Here is a 19,513-nt window from a genome sequence, read left to right on the forward strand (position 1 = left end):
CGTGTTTGTATTGTTTTTAACCGGAGGAGATGTAATGGAATTTCGTTGCACAGTATTGTGCAATGACAATAAACGTATTCATTCATTCATTCATTCATTCAACTTCTACCACGAAAGAAATGAATTTTATGATAGAACTTAAATATCTCTTTGGAACAATGCAATATTTTGAAAGGATGATGGGGAAATATGATTGTGAAACCCATAAATTAGAAACTCTAAATGAGCTCTAGTTCTGGCTCATTTATCTTTCAAGAGACGAATAGAGAATTATAGAATATGTAAACAGGCCCTTCGGCCCAACTGGTCCATGCCGACCAAGGTGCCCCATCTGAGCCAATCTGATTTGCCCGCATTTGGCCCATATCCCTCTTAACCTTTCCTATCCATGTACATGTCCAAATGTCTTTTAAATGCTGTTACAGTACCTGCTTCAACTACCTCCATCACTCTTCATCTCCCTTTTTCCACTAAAAGTCTGTGAACCAGTTCCACAGTTCACAACTATTTATTCCCCTTGAGCTCATACCTGCCTCTAGCCAACAATTGGCCTATCAGGGAACCTCTCTGAACAAGGTCATCTGTGACCACCCTGACTTGTACACTGGTGAGACCACACCTGGAGTATTGCGTACAGTTTTGGTCTCCTAATCTGAGGAAAGACATTCTTGCCATAGAGGCAGTACAGAGAAGGTTCACCAGACTGATTCCTGGGATGTCAGGACTTTCATATGAAGAAAGACTGGATAGACTCGGTTTGTACTCGCTAGAATTTAGAAGATTGAGGGGGGATCTTATAGAAACTTACAAAATTCTTAAGGGGTTGGACAGGCTAGATGCAGGAAGATTGTTACCGATGTTGGGGAAGTCCAGAACAAGGGGTCACAATTTAAGACTAAGGGGGAAATCTTTTAGGACCAAGATGAGGAAAACATTTTTCACACAGAGAGTGGTGAATCTCTGGAATTCTCTGCCATAGAAGGTAGTTGAGGTCAGTTCATTGGCTATATTTAAGAGGGATTTAGATGTGGCCCTTGTGGCTAAAGGGATCAGGGGGTATGGAGAGAAGGCAGGTACAGGATACTGAGTTGGATGATCAGCCATGATCATATTGAATGGCGGTGCAGGCTCAAAGGGCCGAATGGCCTACTCCTGCACCTATTTTCTATGTTTCTATGTCTATGTTTCTATGTCCTCGTTTTTTCCTTGTTTCCAGTCCCCCCCCCCCCCCAACCCCATTACACTTAGTCTGAAGAAGGATCCCAACCCAAAACGTCACTATCCATTTTCTCCAGGGATGCTGCATGACCCACTGAGTTACTCCAGCACTCTGTGTCTAACTGGGGAATACTCAGAACTGCTCTCATGGATGAGAACACAATTGACAAGATGATCCTACAGTCCACAAATTATAAACTTCATTAGAACATCTGAAAGTTACCGAGAGAAGAAATTCTAATTTCCTTCCCAAGTTTCTTCTCATGGCATAGTGACTCATTAGCAATGGTTTGAGTTGTTTACACAAGGTCTCTGACATTGACTGAGAGGATGAAATATGTTGAAGTTCTCCACCATCACATTGATCCCACATACGATCCTCAGACAACTTCATGACATTTCTCTTCATTTTCCCCCCCAAATTTGTCTGATTGTAGAAACCTGTTGAAAATGAAGCCAGCGAGATGAAGGGTTTACCCACAGGAAGCAGAGCTATCACCAATTACATTAATGATTACTAACAAGAGGAAAAGAAGGGTCTCGACACGAAACGTCGCTTATTTTCTTCGCTCCATAGATGCTGCCTCACCCGCTGAGTTTCTCCAGCATTTTTGTCTACTAACAAGAGGAAGCTGTGTCCAACTGATTAATTTAAACCTGTTAAACCTGTTCCACCAGAAGTGGTGAGTAGGTAAACCGCACCATGTTCAATGAACATGATGTTTAATATTTGTGCAATGAAATGCAGTTTTATGAAATAATCGGATATCAATAAAGTGGAGATTGATTAGTAAGGATGTCAAGGGTTACGGGGAGAAGGCAGGAGAATGCGGTTGTGGATAATAGATCAGCCATGATCGAATAGCACAGCAGGCTCGATGGGCTGAATGGCCTAATTCTGCTCCTCTATCTTATGACAATGATAGATCAGCTTTGAAATTAATTTGCATTTCATGCACCGTGTGAGCAAGAAAAGGAATGTAACCAAAGAATCAACGTGTACACATTCCCAAGTCAGCGATTATGGGAGGGAAAGTCCACTGAATTTCTGCACTCCATGCTGATACATCATGTTGAAAGTAACACACAGCTGTGAAGAGATGTTTGGATCGTCTGTTTCTCATTTACTCTGCTGTGTATTTAACCATTTGACTTTGCTGAATGATGATAGGAATGTAATAATAAAAAAAGGTGCCTACTCTTTCACAAATGACTGAAGCTGCAACTTGATGGATCTTTGGACTTGGTCAAACAGAATCTGAAAGAGAAAAAAAACATTTTTACGATAATTAAATGGTCACTCTAGCTTAACTATTTCAATGGAAGCACACTTCTCGTACATTTGTATCAAGGTTTGCAATTTCTCTTCCAACAACTGTTGCAAATATAAGACTGGCGTGAAGAGGAACTACAAGTTCCACTCTCATACACCACCTGCATTTACCCCGTGTTCTCTACTTCCACACTTACAATTCATTGTTCCATCTCCAAGTCTGGCAACCTTTGTTAAAATGGAAAATCCATCATTTCGTTTGAACTTCTTTTGAGGTTCAAATGACAATAAAATTGTATTGTATTATTGTATTGTATTGTATTAATTTCTAAGGTGTACAATTCAAGAATCATCGGCTGGATATTCATTTATCACCTATGTAATTCACTTCTCCGTGGATTGTCACCTTCTCGTAGTGGAGAAGCTTGTGTGGACCTGAGATCCTGAGAGCGATGCCATCTGGAGCTATGCTCCTGGTTGGGCCACCCATGGCGGTAAGGTCGAGGGGGAGGACTCTGACAAAGAGTGATGCAACCAAGACCTCAACAGTGGAACAGGCGGAGGATGATGGCTGACCTTAGTGGAGCGTCACAACGGCTGGGAAGGCGGATGACGGCTGCAGCAGAAATGGGTCTCCGGTTGTCTTGGACTCCATGCCACTGGATCCTGAACCAGATCTGTCAAGGACCGTGGGGTGGCTGTGCACGTGGTCTCCCCACGTTAAACAAAGTCACGCACAGGTGTCCTCCATGTGGGGAATAGCACCCTGGAGACACCCATGGTCACACATGACAGAAGGAGGCCAAAGAATTCACTTCTGTCCATAATTATGACAACAATTTTGTTGTATTGCAATAATATTTGGTAATAAATTGATATAAAACAAGTTATCACTCACTTCATTTTAATTTATGAATTGTTAGGATATTTTTGTCGACAACATGGTTTAGTTTGTCCAACAGTGTAATAACACCATGTTATTTTTCAAATTCTACAGGCTTCTAATGGATGTTGCTGACTAGCTTTTGTCCTGAGATGTAGACGGGAGAGGCACAGAGAGGCAAGGACAGAATCACAAATGCACCAAGAGAAGAAGAGAACAGACCAAGGGGCAAAATATATTGATATTTGACTTTTACTAGTGCAGAAAGCAGCACTAATGCAGGAACTAATATAAAAGACCCTCAATGTAAAAGGAGCTAAAATGAAGAAATTGGATTTGATCTTCTTTGGCACTGAAGTGATCTTATAAATGTAATTATGCAACAGCAGTCAAACACGACAAAGAAAACACATTTGACAGCACTGCCAAACATGGAAACAGGTCATTAGCCCCAGTTATTATTTTATAAATCACAATTAAATGCTGAAATCAGTTCTCATTCAGTGCAGAAAGAATCAGATGTAGAAATAAAAGAAAAATGCACATGAAAATCTCCAAACGGAATCGTAAATATTGGCCAGTGAAAGGACTCAGTAAATGAAGATGCTGCTAAATAAGGCCACATATTCCAAGAAAGTCTTTGTACATTCGTCAACTCCAGGAAAGATGAGATGGGAATGCGAGGCACGGTGGTAGAACATGGTGTTCAGAGTCAGAGAGTGATACAGCGTGGAAACAGGCCCTTTGGCCCAACTTGCCCATACTGGCCAACATGTCCCAGCTACACTAATCCCTGCCTGCGTTTGTCCCATATTCCTCCAAACCAGTCCCATCCACATCCTTAAATTATCATAAAACATTAAATGAACTAAAGCAGTGGAACAACTCCAACACTCCATAAACATTGCCATTGTACCTGCCTTCCCCAAGGAGTAGAGTCCCAACCTGTCCCTGTAGCTCAGGCCCTCGAGACCCGGCAACATCCTCGTAAATCTTCTCTGCACCCGTTCCAGCTTAACAACATCTTTCCTATACCAGGATGACCAAAACTGAACACAATATTCCAAATGGGTCTGACATAAACTTTTTGTCCTACTAATCTGTTTTCTTTGTTGCCCAGTTCTAATAATGGGAATGAAAAGAATAAATCTTTTCATTCCAAAGATGCCACCTGAACTGTCGAGCATTCTTTGTAATCCTGTTTATAATTTGACACAGGCTTTTTTATACATGATGTAGAATAACTGAAATACATAGCTTGCATTCCGTAACAATCCCCACGCACGACCCTCTGCTCCCTACAATCCCCACGCACGGCCCTCTGCTTCCACAATGCCTACACATAACCCTCTGCTTCCACACATAACCCTCCGCTCCCACACATGACCCTCTGCTCCCTGACCCACTCACTTCCTCCAGTAGTTTCTGGCTCCAGGTTCCAGCATCTGCAATCTCCACCCAACATTCATCATTGGACTAAAGTACAGAATTAATTCCCACAATAAATCAAGCGTGTCTATTTCAGACTATGCTCTGCAGTGCACTGCAGCTGTCATGTGAATCCCTTTGAACTCTTTCATAACATTTTTGAGCCAAACACCACGTCATAAACGTAAAATATAAATAACCAGGCTTGTTGTTGAATCAACTGTGGTTAAGATCTGTAGATAAATGCTCTTCAGCAACATTGAGAAAGAAAGATCCTCTTCTTCTTAATAATCCACTATAAAAAGAAACATTAGTGGACTGTCTTCACTCTAAGCTGCTGCTTCACAATAGCAGCATCTGCTACTAAACCGGCGGCATCTTCATGCATGCTTTACAATAGCAGATGAGGCATGAATGGAAAACCGATTCACGGGATCCTGGGAATCACCTGACATGCCATGGGTTGGTGGGGAGAGAGCTGATCACCATAGGCTGGCTATCCATAAATATAGAGACGGCAACCACCACTTTCCCAGCAACTTCAAGGCTAAAGCAATCCTAAACCACTCGTACCCAGCTGGTTAATGCATTAATGCAAGTGAAAGCTTTGATTGGCAAGCATTCAAGGATTAGAAGAGTAACAAAAGTAAGTAATTTTGTACTACGATGGTGGTTGACGTTAACTCTAAGGACCATGAGCATCTAGCTCTTCAAAGTTGACTGCTCACAGCCATGCAACAGTAGAGCATCATGCAAGGTTGCAGACAATGCAATGAGATGAACGAATGAATGCCGCAGAGCAGTGCAGGGATGGAGCGTTTCAGCCTGCAGCTTCAGTTGCTGGACATTCTGCAGGAGGAGTCGAGGTTCAGGAAATGACCGTTCACGATAGTCCTGATGTTGTACATCTTGCAGATGTACTAAGTGGAAGACCTCACTAAGTCTACAAAATAACTGACTGGCACAAGATGCAATGTTTGGGCATGCACAGCTGAACATAATCCACTGGATGAAATATTGTCCCAAATTTGAGTTAAGGCATCGCTGGGAAGCTGAATGAGAACTTGCCCACTGGTCTCATGTACACACATTGATAGGTTACAACAGAGCAAGCAATTGGCGATGAGCTACGTCTCTAATTCATGAAAGCACCTTAACCAGCACATGGTGGGTGTACATGGTGTGGTGATGCACTCACATTAACAGTGCTTTTCACAGTATGACATATGGAAGAGACAGGATGTTTTTGGGGCCAAGGAAGATTCAAAATGACAAGCCTAGTGATAAAACATAGAAACATAGAAAATAGGTGCAGGAGTAGGCCATTCGGCCCTTCGAGCCTGCACCACCATTCAATATGATCATGCCTGATCATCCAACTCAGTATCCTGTACCTGCATTCTCTCCATACCCCCTGATCCCTTTAGCCACAAGGGCCACATCTAACTCCCTCTTAAATATAGCCAAAGAACTGGCCTCAACTACCTTCTGTGGCAGAGAATTCCAGAAATTAACCACTCTCTGTATGAAAAATGTTTTTCTCATCTCGGTCCTAAAAGATTTCCCCCTTATCCTTAAACTGTGACCCCTTGTTCTGGACTTCCCCAACATCGGGAACAATCTTCCTGCATCTAGCCTGTCCAACCCCTTAAGAATTTTATAAGTTTCTATAAGATCCCCCCTCAATCTTCTAAATTCTAGTGAGTACAAACTGAGTCTATCCAGAACCAGGTGATGTGTTTTTGTCTCCATGCTGCACTATTCGAGTCAAATTGCCATTCAGTTTTCTCAATACTTTTGTGCACAGATACTTAAACATTTCTAGAATAGCCAAGATGAAAGTTTGATCCAGATTGAAAAATCATCAAATTAAGAAAGAATTAAAATCACGTTACACATATGAATGCTTTATGTGGTATTTGTTCATTTCTAGTTAATGCTCTTTAAAGATATAATAATAATTGGCTTTTTTTCCCATTTTATTGTCATTAATTTTAATTGGAAAATTGCTATGTATTTATATGTAATCAGTTTGTGTAACCGAGACGGCCGTATCTCTGGGACACTGACATGTAATTTTCATAACGTGGTCTCAAACAACTAGTGGTTTAGGGCAAACGAGAGACAAAGGGAGTTGATGGTATCGTCCAGCCTTTGAAAGTAACTCATGAACTTGGTTATTATTGTAGCACATGATGACTTTGGATGCAAATTTGACCCCCATGCCCCACATCTAAACAGTAACATAATTAAGAGTTTGTTTCAACAGACTGTTAATGAAAGAACTTATAACGGGCCATCCTCAACCCCTCCACACTATATCACCTCCAATCACAAGTGATCTTTTTAAACAAGTGCAAGTATCTGGGCAAAAATCTGGAGTTCTGGAAAATTGGGGATCAAAGAGACAAGCAGAGAAGATGTAGTCCACTTTCAGGATGGTCACCAGAGCCATTAAGAATAACCTACTTTCCAACTCTTACTTGCTCATGTTGATACGTTTGATCATTTCCACCTCTGCAGCTGTCACACTCTCAGTTTTCTTCGCTTCGATTAATTAAACAGCAGTGGAACAACACTCAAAGTAAATATGGCAGCACAGTGGCGCAGCGGTAGAGTTGCTGCCTTACAGCGCTTGCAATGCCGGAGACCCGGGTTCGAACCCAACAACAGATGCTGTTTGTATGCAGTTTGTACTTTCTCCCAGTGACCGCGTGGGTTTTCTCCGAGATCTTCGGTTTCCTCCCACACTCCAAAGACTTACAGGTTTGTAGGTCAATTGGCTTGGTGTAAATGTAAATTGTCCCTAGTATATGCAGGTTAGTGTTAGTGTGCGGGGATCGCTGGTCGGCGCGGGCTCGGTGGGCCGCAGGGCCTGTTTCTGCGCTGTATCTCTAAACTAAAAACTAAACGAAAGCTTTAAACTTTGTGTCTATCTTCGGTTTAAACTTTTAACTGTAATTTCTTAAAGGTAGGAAACAAAAATACTTCGGAACATTCCAGGAAGACTTCAAGAACATTGTATCCACTTAACCGTTTCATAACATTTTTTACCTTTCGGGTTAAGTCATTGCAACAATTCACAAAATTAATATTCCCATTCATGACTCTGGGATAATTTCCCTGACCTCAATAACAGTGATAAAATGTGGCAACGGGTCGAAGTGGAGGAGACAAAACACAAATGTAATTTATAGACCTCAGTAGCTGGCACCATAAGAAACATTTATGGAAAGTATGTAAGAAAGAACTGCAGATGCTGGCTTAAATGGAAGGTAGGCACAAAAAGCTGGAGTAACTCAGCGGGTGAGGCACCATATCTGGAGAGAAGGAATGGGTGACGTTTCGGGTAGAGACCATTCTTCAGACTGATGTCAGGGGAGGGGGCTGGACAAAGATAGAATGTTGTCGGAGACAGTAAGGCTAGTGGGAGAACTGGGAAGGGGATGGAGAGAAAGCAAAGGCTACCTGAAGTTTATGAAAAGTACATGGATGGGATAGTTTAGAGGGATACGAGCCAAACGCAGAAAGGTGGGAATAGCCTGGATGGGGCATGTTGTCCGGCATGGGTAGGTCGGGCTGAAGGGCCTGTGTTCACGTTGTATGATTCTATGAGTAGCAGGAGTTATGAAACAATCAATTATAGACATCGCTGATATTAAATTTATGACCACTGTTATTTTAATGTCTGCAAAGAAAAATAAAATTACAATGTACTTATGTTGTGTGATTCAGAATGTCTGCTAATGGCAAATGTTCTTGTTAACTCAATACATTCTTTGTTTCTACCGAGAGGCGGGGAGGCTGAATAGAGCTCAGCTGATTCCTCAACGACACAGAGCAGTCTGATCAAATAAATATCCTGCTACATTGCTGCAAGATCAATCGCACATGAAGCATTGTTCAATGTGTATGAAGGAACTGCAGATGCTGCTTTAAACCCAAGATAGACACAAAAAGCTGGAGTAACTCAGCGGGACAGGCAGCATCTCTGGAGAGAAGGATTGGGTGACATATCTGAAGAAGGGTCTCGACCTGAAACGTCACCCATTCCTTCTCTCCAGATATGCTGCCTGTCCCACTGAGTTACTCCAGCATTTTGTGTCTTAGCATTGTCCAATGACAGCTAATTGGATGCAGAACCAATCCATGGCCGTGATGTGGAACATAGGAGTAGGTTCCAACTAGAAGGCTTTAACCAAAACCTAGTGTTCTGTTGGCATCATCTAATTTGACTGGGCATTAAAATATATCATGCAGCCTCAGTGATGAAGTGAGTCAGAGACTTTAGATAAGGGCAAGTATTAATGACCAGCAACCCGACTACCCTATCGCCAACTTGTTACCCATAAATATATCATATTGCTCATTTTCAAAGTCAAAATATTGTTTTAATGTGAAACTAAGTGACAAGTTGACATTTCTTTAAAAAAAGTACATTGCACAGAATCGACTTCTATCAGCTTCTGTTTTCATCATATTGTGAGTAGCAAAATTTATGACTTACTGTGTGAAAATTAACCATCTCCAGAAGGCTATCCGAAAACCTCATTAGACTGTTCTGAGGAAAGTAAATATAAAGACGAAATAAAGATGTCAATTTGGAACATGACACAAGTAATCAACATTCCCAAATCTAAAATGTATATATCTACTTTTAATAATATTTTTAAGGCAGAGATAGATAGATTCTTGATTAGTACGGTGTCAGGGGCAATGGGGAGAAGGCAAGAGAATGAGGAAGGGTTAGGACCGGGCTGCCTCGCCAACAGTCTGTCTGTCCCTTTCTTCTTTGTTGTTCTTTTAGTATGTGTTAAATGTATATTTTTAGCGTTCTTTAGCTTGTTTTATGTGGGGGGTGGGGGTGGGGTTTGGAGGAAACTTTTTCTAATCTCTTACCTCGATGGAGATGCGATTTTTTTCCCGTATCGTGTCTCCGTCCGCACTGCGGCCTAACATCGAGGAGTTGGCGGCCTTTGCTGGAGACCGACTTTGAGAGCTCCACCGCGGGAGCCTGAGGGACTTTAACATTACGGAGCTTGCGATCCCTCTGCCAGGGATCGACCTCTGAGCTCCGCCGCGGGAGCCTGCGGACTTTTAGCATCGCGGAGCTCTGCTCAGAGAACGACCGGGAACTCCAGGCCGCAGGAGCTTCGACCACCCCGACGCGGGGGCTTCAACCGCCCTGATGCGGGACCCTCAATCACACCGACGCGGGGGCTTCAACCGCACCAACGCGGGGGCTTCGACCGCCGGCTGCGGGAGCTTCGATTGCCCTGACGGATGGGAGAAAAATGAGGGAAGAAGATTGGACTTGTTTTGCCTTCCATCACAGTGAGGAATATGCAATCCACTGTGGTGGATGTTTATGTTAACTTTGATGTAGTTGTGTGCCGTGTTGCTTTTTTATGGTATGGCTGTGACAATAAACCTCTGAGGAGGGAGAGATAGATCAGCCATTATTGAATGGCAGAGTAGACTTGATGGGCCGAATGGCCGAATTCTGCTCCTATTACTTATGACCTTACTTGATAAAACATGCAGGAGTACTCAAACAAGGAAAAGAATGGGTGGCAAATCAAAGGCCTCAACTGGACAAATTGCTGCATTAAAGGAAAGCTTAAGGAAGGAACTTTGTATTTAAAAATCCATCTACTGGTTGTTGTTCATTAGGATGAAAACAACAGCAGCACACAATGCCTGTTATATTGTCTTCATAGAAATGTCATTACTCATGTTCCCGATGTTGGGGGAGTCCAGAACCAGGGTCCACAGTTTAAGAATAAGGGGTAAGTCATTTAGAACGGAGATGAGCAAACACTTTTTCACACAGAGAGTGGTGAGTCTGTGGAATTCTCTGCCTCAGAGGGCGGTGGAGGCCGGCTCTCTGGATACTTTCAAGAGAGAGCCAGATAGGGCAAGATAGCTGAGTCAGGGGATATGGGGAGAAGGCAGGAACGGGGTACTGATTGGGGATGATCAGCCACGATCACATTGAATGGCGGTGCTGGCTCGAAGGGCCGAATGGCCTACTCCTGCACCTATTGTCTATTGTCATGAGTCAAGCTCTGATAATAATCCAAGCAAGTTTCTAAATTTACATTGTAAATGTAAACTAATAAACTGATCGCAAATGTACAAGCCATGTGGCTTGAAGTTTGGTTGCAAACTAGACACTGTACACAGAATGATGCACATTGACTTTCACTGGTGTTGTGCCGTGACTCTCAAGCACTGCACACCGGCCAAACACAATAAGATGCTGAAAAGTCAGCGGTTAGTGGTCATGTTTCAATAAAACACTCAGCTACTGTTGGAAGAGATACAGATTTGTCACTGCGATGTCCTCACCTCAATGACTTCGTCCTTGGTGGAGTGTTGGGCCAGCTCACGAATTCCATTGACAAACTGTTTGTTGGCATTACAGAAGTTCTTTCCAGCATCGATCATCCCAATGCACAACTTGACAACCTAAAGGAGGTAAATGTGTGCTCAATCTTTACAAACTCCCGAACCGATATCCAAATAATGTTGTGGAAAAGACATTCAAATATCAATAGGCTTTATTTGTGAAATTAACAATGGCACAGAAAACTTGAAAATCCTAATGCACTGCAGACACAGAGGATGCAGTGAACAACACGGGACACAATGACATCAATTCAAATCAACAGTGCTGTTATTATGGTGGAGCATTTAAATAGTGATAGAATTGACATGGTATGGGACATGGGAGTGGATGGGGAACAGCAGTGGAGAGCACATGCTCTAAACCTCCTGCACTCTCCCACCCCACCTCAATCACCCCACCAGCACCGTGTGGGAGAGGGACAAAGGTTGAGAGAGGATTGGTTTGAACATGTGGAGTGGGACAGATGGAAGCAACAAACTATTAAAGTTAAGATAGACACAAAAAGCTGGAGTAACTCAGCGGGACAGGCAGCATCTCTGGAGAGAAGGAATGGGTGACGTTTCGGGTCGAGACTCTTCTTCAGAAACGTCACCCTTTCCTTCTCTCTAGAGATGCTGCCTGTTCCGCTGAGTTACTCCAGCTTTTGTGTCTATCTTCGTTTTAAACCAGCATCCGCAGTTCCTTCTTACACAAACTATTAAAGTTTCCGGACTTTTGTTGGATATGGTGACTGATGGTTTTTGAACAAAGGTAACTGGGTAGAGATGAGATCAGCTATCATCGAACTAGTTGATCCTCTTCTACAATGGTCTTTAATGCCATTTCTTCCAAATCATTTCAAATGATTAAAGACTTAAAGTATTAATACGTACAATGTCGAAAATTGTGTTTCAATTTGTAACAGTTTCAGTAATCATTACTTTGGAGCAAAACTCGATGTCAGGGAATTTTTGCAAAATCAATTTCAGGAAGACAAATACTGAAAGCAGAAAGGACTGAAGCAAAGCTAGACGTTGCTGATGTCTAATGAAAGATCCAAGCTTAGAGGATGGCAGTATCATGGACTGTGAAGACTGCAAGAGTTCAAAGCAGTAAACCGTTCTATCATTCAAAAATCCTCCACCCCAACTCCCAAATTACCACCTGATCCTCTCACTCTGTGTGCAAACGTCCGGAATATACATGGTGTCTGAAATTCCACAACCCTCTGGGGCCCAGAGTTCCACAAGTTATTATCCATCTGTGAAGAAATTTCTCCTTTCAGTCCTCAGGAGCCTTCGCCTTCCAGACCCTCCAGCCAAAGGGCACAGAATGTCCTCATCATGTAAATTCCTTTCCAATGAGATCCTCTCTCATTCAGCTAAACTCCAGGAAACATTGGCCAATAATACTCCATCTCCCAACCTACACGAATATCCGAGTCGATCTACACTGCACAGCTTGCAAGTGTGCTTGTGCTCAGGGCCAGAGACCACATTACACAATGTAATCCAGGTGTAGGCTCACTAGAACCATGTAGCACTGCACAAGACTGCTACTACTATGACAGTCGCCTAAATAATCACCTAGTGGGACAGGCCCTTTACAGCATCACAAACTTTTTAATTGCATAAAATTCTCTGGCCAGAATCCATTTGGATTAGGATCATTAGAGCAAAAATGCATCGGCAAGGTTTTCTGAATTTGTATGCCTGTTAACATTCACCGACTATTTCTATTGCTGTTGAACCTTTTCCTGAATGCAACTTTCCACAATCACGTCCCAGAACGTGACCATTTAAATTATTGATCAGGCACCAAGGTGGAAAATGACCCATCAGAAATAAATGAAGTAAAATATAATGGCACTCACCTTTTCAAGTTTTAACTCCAATTCAGCAAAATCTCCTTCAACTTCCTCTATTGCAGCTCTATTGAGGAAACAATATAATTAATCTGATGTAATATTTCCAATGCTGCTCTCTTCTTAACAAGTTGAATTACGAGAAGCAAGGAATTACAGATGCTGCTTTACAAAAAAAAGACGAAGTGCTGGAGTAACTCAGATGGCCAGGCAGCATCACTGGAAAACATAGGTGATGTTTCGGGTTGGTCTGCTTCTTCAGACTCAGAAGGTTCCGACCCAAAATGTCACCTATGCTCTCCAGAGATGCTGCCTGACCCGCTGAGTTACTCCAGCACTGTGTGAAACATCACCTATCCATGTTCTCCACAGATGCTGCCAGACCCGCTGAGTTACTCCAGTACTGTTTTCTTTTTCTTTTCATCTTTTCAACAACCCCTCTCAAACCTCTGATAAGCAATAAATTAATATAAACCTTCTATAAACACAAGTTCAATCACACAAATAATATTAATACAAGATCATGCACCTAATTAAGTACATTTCCATGGAGAGTGACAAAGGGTACAAAGACAAACATGCTCAGTTAATGCCACATGGTTGAACACCCATGAATATAAAAGGAACATAAAGTAAGTGTTCGGCACGGACTAGAAGGGCCGAGATGGCCTGTTTCCGTGCTGTAATTGTTATATAGTTATATGTTATATGGTTATGATAAAGATGTGATTAGGAAGGGAAGACAAAAATTAATGCAGTTTAAATAAACTTTTGGTAGAGGAATATGTACCACAAGCACCCCATTCCCTCATCTTCACCATGGATATCCAGTCACTCTACACCTCCATCCCCCACCAGGAGAGTCTTAAAGCCCTCTGTTTCTACCTGCCAATCCCTGTCTACCGATACTCTCCTCTGCCTAGCGGAGGGCATGCGCATGGGCCCCAGCTTTGCCTGCCTCTTTGTAGTGTACGTCGAACAATCCTTGTTCGAGGCGTGCCGTGGCCCTATCCCCTACCTCCACTACATTGACTGCATTGGTGCTACCTCCTGCATCCACCCACAACTCACTGACTTCATCCATTTCACCACTAACTTCCATCCGGCACTCAAATTCACCTGGACCATTTCCGACATCTCCCTATCGTTTCTAGACCTCACTATCTCCATCGCAGGTAACAGACTACTAACCGACATCCACTACAAATGCACTGACTCCCATGGTTATCTGAACTACACTTCTTCCCACCCTGCTTCCTGTAAGGACTCCATCCCCTACTGCTAATTCTTCCATCTACGCCGCATCTGCACCCAGGATGAGGTGCTCCAAACCAAGGCATCGGAGATGTCCTCATTCTTTAGGGAACAGGGGTTTCCCCTCGACGATAGATTAGGCTCTCACCAGGGTCTCTTCTATATCCCGTAGCTCTGCTCTCACTCCCCATCCCTCCACTCGCAACAAGGACAGAGTCCCCCTTGTCCTCACCTTCCACCCTACCAGCCATCACATACATCAAATAATCCTCCGACATTTTCGGCACCTCCAACGGGATCCCAACACTAGCCACATTTTCCCATCTCCTCCCCTTTCGGCTTTCCGCAGAGACCGCTCCCTCCGTAACTCCCTGGTCAATTCTTCCCTTCCCACCCTTACCACCCCCTCCGCTGGTACTTTCCCTTGCAACCGCAGGAAATGCTACACTTGTCGCTTTACCTCCCCCCTTGACTCCATTCAAGGACCTAAGCAGCCTTTCCAGATGAGGCAGAGGTTCACCTGCACCTCCTCCAACCTCATCTATTGCATCTGCTGCTCTAGATGTCAACTGTTCTACATCGGTGAGACCAAGAGCAGGCTTGGCGATCGCTTCGCCCAACACCTCCGCACAGTCCGCATTAACCAACCTGATCTCCCAGTGGCTCAGCACTTCAACTCCCCCTCCCATTCCGAATCCGGCCTTTCTGTCCTGGGCCTCCTCCATGTCCAGAGTGAGTCCCACCGCAAATTGGAGGAGCAGCACCTCATATTTCGCTTGGGCAGTTTACACCCCAGCGGTATGAACATTGACCTCCAATTTCAGGTAGTCCTTGCTTTCTCCCTCCTTCCCCTCCCCTTCCCAGCTCTCTCACAGCCCACTGTCTCCACCTCTTCCTTTCTTCTTCCCGCCCCCCCCTCCGCATCAGTCCGAAGAAGGATCACGAAACGTCGCCTATTCCTTCGCTCCATAGATGCTGCCTCACCCGCTGAGTTTCTCCAGCATTTTTGTCTACCTTCGATTTTTCGAGCATCTGCAGTTCCTTCTTAAACAACCAAATGGGAGTAGCTTGGATGAGACATCTTGGTCAGCATGAACAAGCTGGGCCGGAGGGGCTGTTCTATGCAGAACGACTCTAGAACGCTAAGCCTCTACCATGGTAATTGCACAGCAAGAGAAAAAAGATACTTAACACATAGATGGAGGATTTTGAATCAATTTATTAATTTAGTTCAGTGCTGCAATGTATTTAATGCAGTTTGTGCTGTGGGCTCATTCAGTAGTTCTGCTGCCATTGTAAACATTGCACCCAGAACGAAAAGATGTCGTGCCTCTCCCTTAAATCCATTTCCCCCGTCCAAATCCACAGACCTTTGCTCAATCTCACTTACATTACACTGATTACAAAATTTGCCATGAACCAGCATGATCAAGCAGTTTATTGAAAGGTTATTTATTTTGTATTATTTACAATTGAAGCTTTGTAAAATTAAGAAATATTCAAAAGTGAGTTAAACTAAAAATATTGTGAATTAGCAAAGAGATTGACCCATGGGAGTAATCAGCCTCAATACCAAACAAGTACTTGTCAGTATATACAACACTATTTTCCAATTGGGCTGAGATTAACCAGTCAACTCCTTGTAAAGTAAAAATCATTCAAAAATGTACCTCATTGGTCGATGTCCTTGCAGCCAACACAACATTCTGTAACCTCCTTTAAAGGCCTGCTAATGATGATTACAAATTTAAACTCCCATTCATAATTAAGTCACACTGTTAGCATGGACAATTTATAGCTGGGGTGGGTTTAGAGGATTATGTTAAAGCTACCGCAGAAGTTTGCTATTCAAGTGCATTCTGCAATTAAAATTTCACAATATTTTGCAATCTGACAGTTATGTAAATTATGCCAAAAATCAGTTCACTCAAGCCAACCCTGACAATGTTTAATTATGATTCTGTGGTTAATTATGACTACGGAATCACAAAATTCAAAGGTTATTATGAGGAAAACCATCATTAATTTCATCACACAGTGACACATGATCGCAATTCCCTGTACCAACAAGATGCAGAAACTTGACACCTAACTTGTTGATCTAGAAAGAGGTGGAGGGTGGAAAGCAAATGCAGTTGATGCTGAGTGTACATAATCTGCAGGGCCAAAAGGAAAGAACAAGAGACTGGGATATGATCAGATTACTGCAAATACTGCTTGTGTGACTTGTTTTCCTCTTTAAACCCATCTCTAACTAATCCCATGTCATCTGCTGTTCTAACTCCCATTATGTTTCTTGGTGTCTTATTGCCAAGAGCCTTCATTCATATTAAAAGACACTGGTGAGGTACAAGGGGAATATGTTTCCACACATTTTCCTGTCCCGTGACGATTGCTGCTTTGGGAACCACTGTTCAATAATCATGGCATTGCTGAACTCTATCCAGCCCAACATCAAATGAAATATGCGGTTCCTCAGACACTGAACAAGTTCAGATCGGAGTCCGGTTTCCAGCGTAAAATCTAATCTCCTTCCAGACAGGGTTGCCAGTTTAACATTTTAATTTAAACCCAAACAATACTAGAAAAAGGCCAAACAAATGTGAATACATTTATCATACTGGCATCACATGAAAAGCTCCAGTTGCATCCAGGTCATTACTATCCTCCCCACTGGAATGAGTGGAACACACGGCATAAACATTGTCCGATGTGAAGTTTTTCAGCATTTCTGGACATGCAGTGACATCTTTGCAACATTTGCTTGAGAGTAATAGTTCTGCCCTGATTCTCACAATAGCATCAAGAAGATGCGGCTGCATTCTGTTTCTTGCCTTCGTTTTAACGGAGGATACAAGAGAATATATCTTCTCAACTACAGCATTGCTGACAGGGGTTATTAGGCAAGGAAGGACAAAGGTGGCGAGCTCTTTAAATGCCTGATGCTGAAGTACACCAATCCAAAACTGTTCAATGTCTGTAGGGAGTCCATCATCAGAGAAGCCACAAACATCGAAACACCTGGTGTTTCTTGCTGAAACCCAGTCTCCATGGCACCAAGGTGTCACAAAAAGCAGAAGTTGTTCTGGAGCTTCTCGAGAAATTCAGACTCGAAGGCACCCAACTAGGTCACCTGGGCCTCTTAAACCTGGTGTATTATCATATTATCACCTCAGCAAAGCTGCTTGACCGCCCCACACAGACACTGTCAGCTCTTTTTAAAGCACCATCAGCTATTTCCCCAAAGCACTGGGCACACAAGTTACCTCCACTGTGGGCAGCACGTGGCCTGACTCTACTGGCCTGGTCCTAGTGCTCCCACCATCGTAGTTGGCGGCAGAAATATTGACATTCTCTTAAAGAAAAATGTTTTAGAAAAAGGATGGTATGTAATCTTCAGGCAGATAATTTTAGCATGTAAAAAAGCCAGGAAGAGGACAAATGAATTTACTGACACCAACCAAATCTTAAAAAAGTCCAGATTTCTGGAATTTGGTCTCAAAAAGGCCAATCGGGCCACCCTGCGTTCCAGACCAATGATGAAAGTGTGGAAAGGTCAAGAAAAGGTGAACCATCAGCCACACAATGTCCAGTCACAATACAGTTTTGTGTCAACCCCAGTTCAATGGGGAGGGATTAGGTGACAGGAGTTCTGTTGGTTGTTGTCAGAGGGCGATGATTCATTCCATCTTTGAAGTTCACCAACAGATTACACAAGTACATGGCAACGTTATTTGCTATATACAAGCCAAAGTGTAAATACCATCCAGGACTCGCTCCTAATATCTTTCTTTCTATTCCTGTCGTATTCTTCTCATGCACTGTAATTTGTTCACATTGTAAAGTTAGGTAACTTTATTAGGGGACAGAGGATCGAGTGGGAGGGAGGAACTGAAGGGAATCCACATTAGTCAGAAAATGGTGTTAGGTAAACTGTTGGGACTGAAGGCAGATAAATCCCTAGGGCCTGATGGTCTACATCCCAGAGTACTCAAGGAGGTGGCCCGAGAAATCGTGTATGCATTGGTGATCATTTTCCAATGTTCTCTAGACTCGGGATCAGTTCCTGTGGACTGGAGGGTAGCCAATGTTCCTCTCTACCCACTTTTAAAGGAGGGAGAGAGAAAACGGGGAATTATAGGCCAGTTAGCCGTACATCGGTAGTGGGCAAGATGCTGGAGTCGATTATTAAAGATGTTATAGCAGAGCATTTAGAAAGCAGTTATGGGATCGGTCAAAGTCAGCATGGATTTATGAAGGGGAAATCATGCTTGACTAATCTTCCGGAATTTTTTGAGGATGTAACAAGTAGAATAGATAAGGGAGAGCCAGTGGATGTAGTGTATCTGGACTTTCAAAAAGCCTTTGACAAGGTCCCGCACAAGGAGTATTGTGTGCAATTTTGGTCTCCTAATTTGAGGAGGGACATTATTGCTATTGAGGGAGTGCAGTGTAGGTTCACCAGGTTAATTCCCGGGATGGTGGGACTGACATATGATGAAAGAATGGGTCGACTGGGCTTGTATTCGCTGGAATTTAGAAGGATGAGAGAATCTTATAGAAACATATAAAATTCTTAGAGGATTGGACAGGCTAGATGCAGGAAAAATGTTCCCAATGTTGTGGGAGTCCATAACCAGGGGTCACAGTTTAAGAATAAGGGGTAGGTCAATGAAATGAGGAAAGACCTCTTCACCCAGAGAGTTGTGAATCAGTGGAATTCTCTGCCACAGAAGACAGTGGAGGCCAATTCACTGGATGTTTTCAAGAGTTAGATTTAGCTCTTAGGGCTAAAGGAATCAAAGGATATGGGGAGAAGGCAGGAACGGGGTACTGATTTTAGATGATCAGCCATGATCACATTGAATGGAGGCTTGAAGGGCCTACTCCTGCACCTATTTTTCTATGTTCTATCAAGGGAACTGCAGCTGAAGTGGACATTATGCTACAGATCGGTTTTATTTCCAAACTCAATAAGAAAGATGATGAGGCACGGGTACACAATCTCATGGGACTGAGATAACTCTTCAACAATCACACCGTGCGCGATATAATCCCAACCACTCAAGGGCTTTTCCCAAGCATCTTGGGACTCCGACACCCCGTCTATCAGAGTTTTGACTGATCTTTGGAATCTAACAAATGGGCCGATGCTGGAGCCCAAGCATCAAAGTCTCGAGTGGAAAGATCCTGTTGGAACCT

General features: G+C 43.1%; 1 protein-coding gene across 4 annotated transcripts in view; it reads right to left on the reverse strand.

The window, feature by feature from the left end:
- Positions 1–19,513, reverse strand: part of acap2 (ArfGAP with coiled-coil, ankyrin repeat and PH domains 2) — a 103,068-nt gene that overhangs the window by 63,710 nt on the left and 19,845 nt on the right. For all 4 annotated transcript variants that reach the window (XM_033031329.1, XM_033031330.1, XM_033031328.1 and 1 more), the window contains exons 2-5: positions 13,067–13,124; positions 11,154–11,273; positions 9,310–9,363; positions 2,418–2,476 (exon numbers count right to left, since the gene is read on the reverse strand). In XM_033031329.1, the coding sequence (XP_032887220.1) occupies positions 2,418–2,476; positions 9,310–9,363; positions 11,154–11,273; positions 13,067–13,124 (291 nt within the window). The remainder of the gene's footprint in view (positions 1–2,417; positions 2,477–9,309; positions 9,364–11,153; positions 11,274–13,066; positions 13,125–19,513) is intronic.

Source organism: Amblyraja radiata, chromosome 13 (assembly GCF_010909765.2).
Source record: "Amblyraja radiata isolate CabotCenter1 chromosome 13, sAmbRad1.1.pri, whole genome shotgun sequence".
Classification (NCBI taxonomy): domain Eukaryota; kingdom Metazoa; phylum Chordata; class Chondrichthyes; order Rajiformes; family Rajidae; genus Amblyraja; species Amblyraja radiata.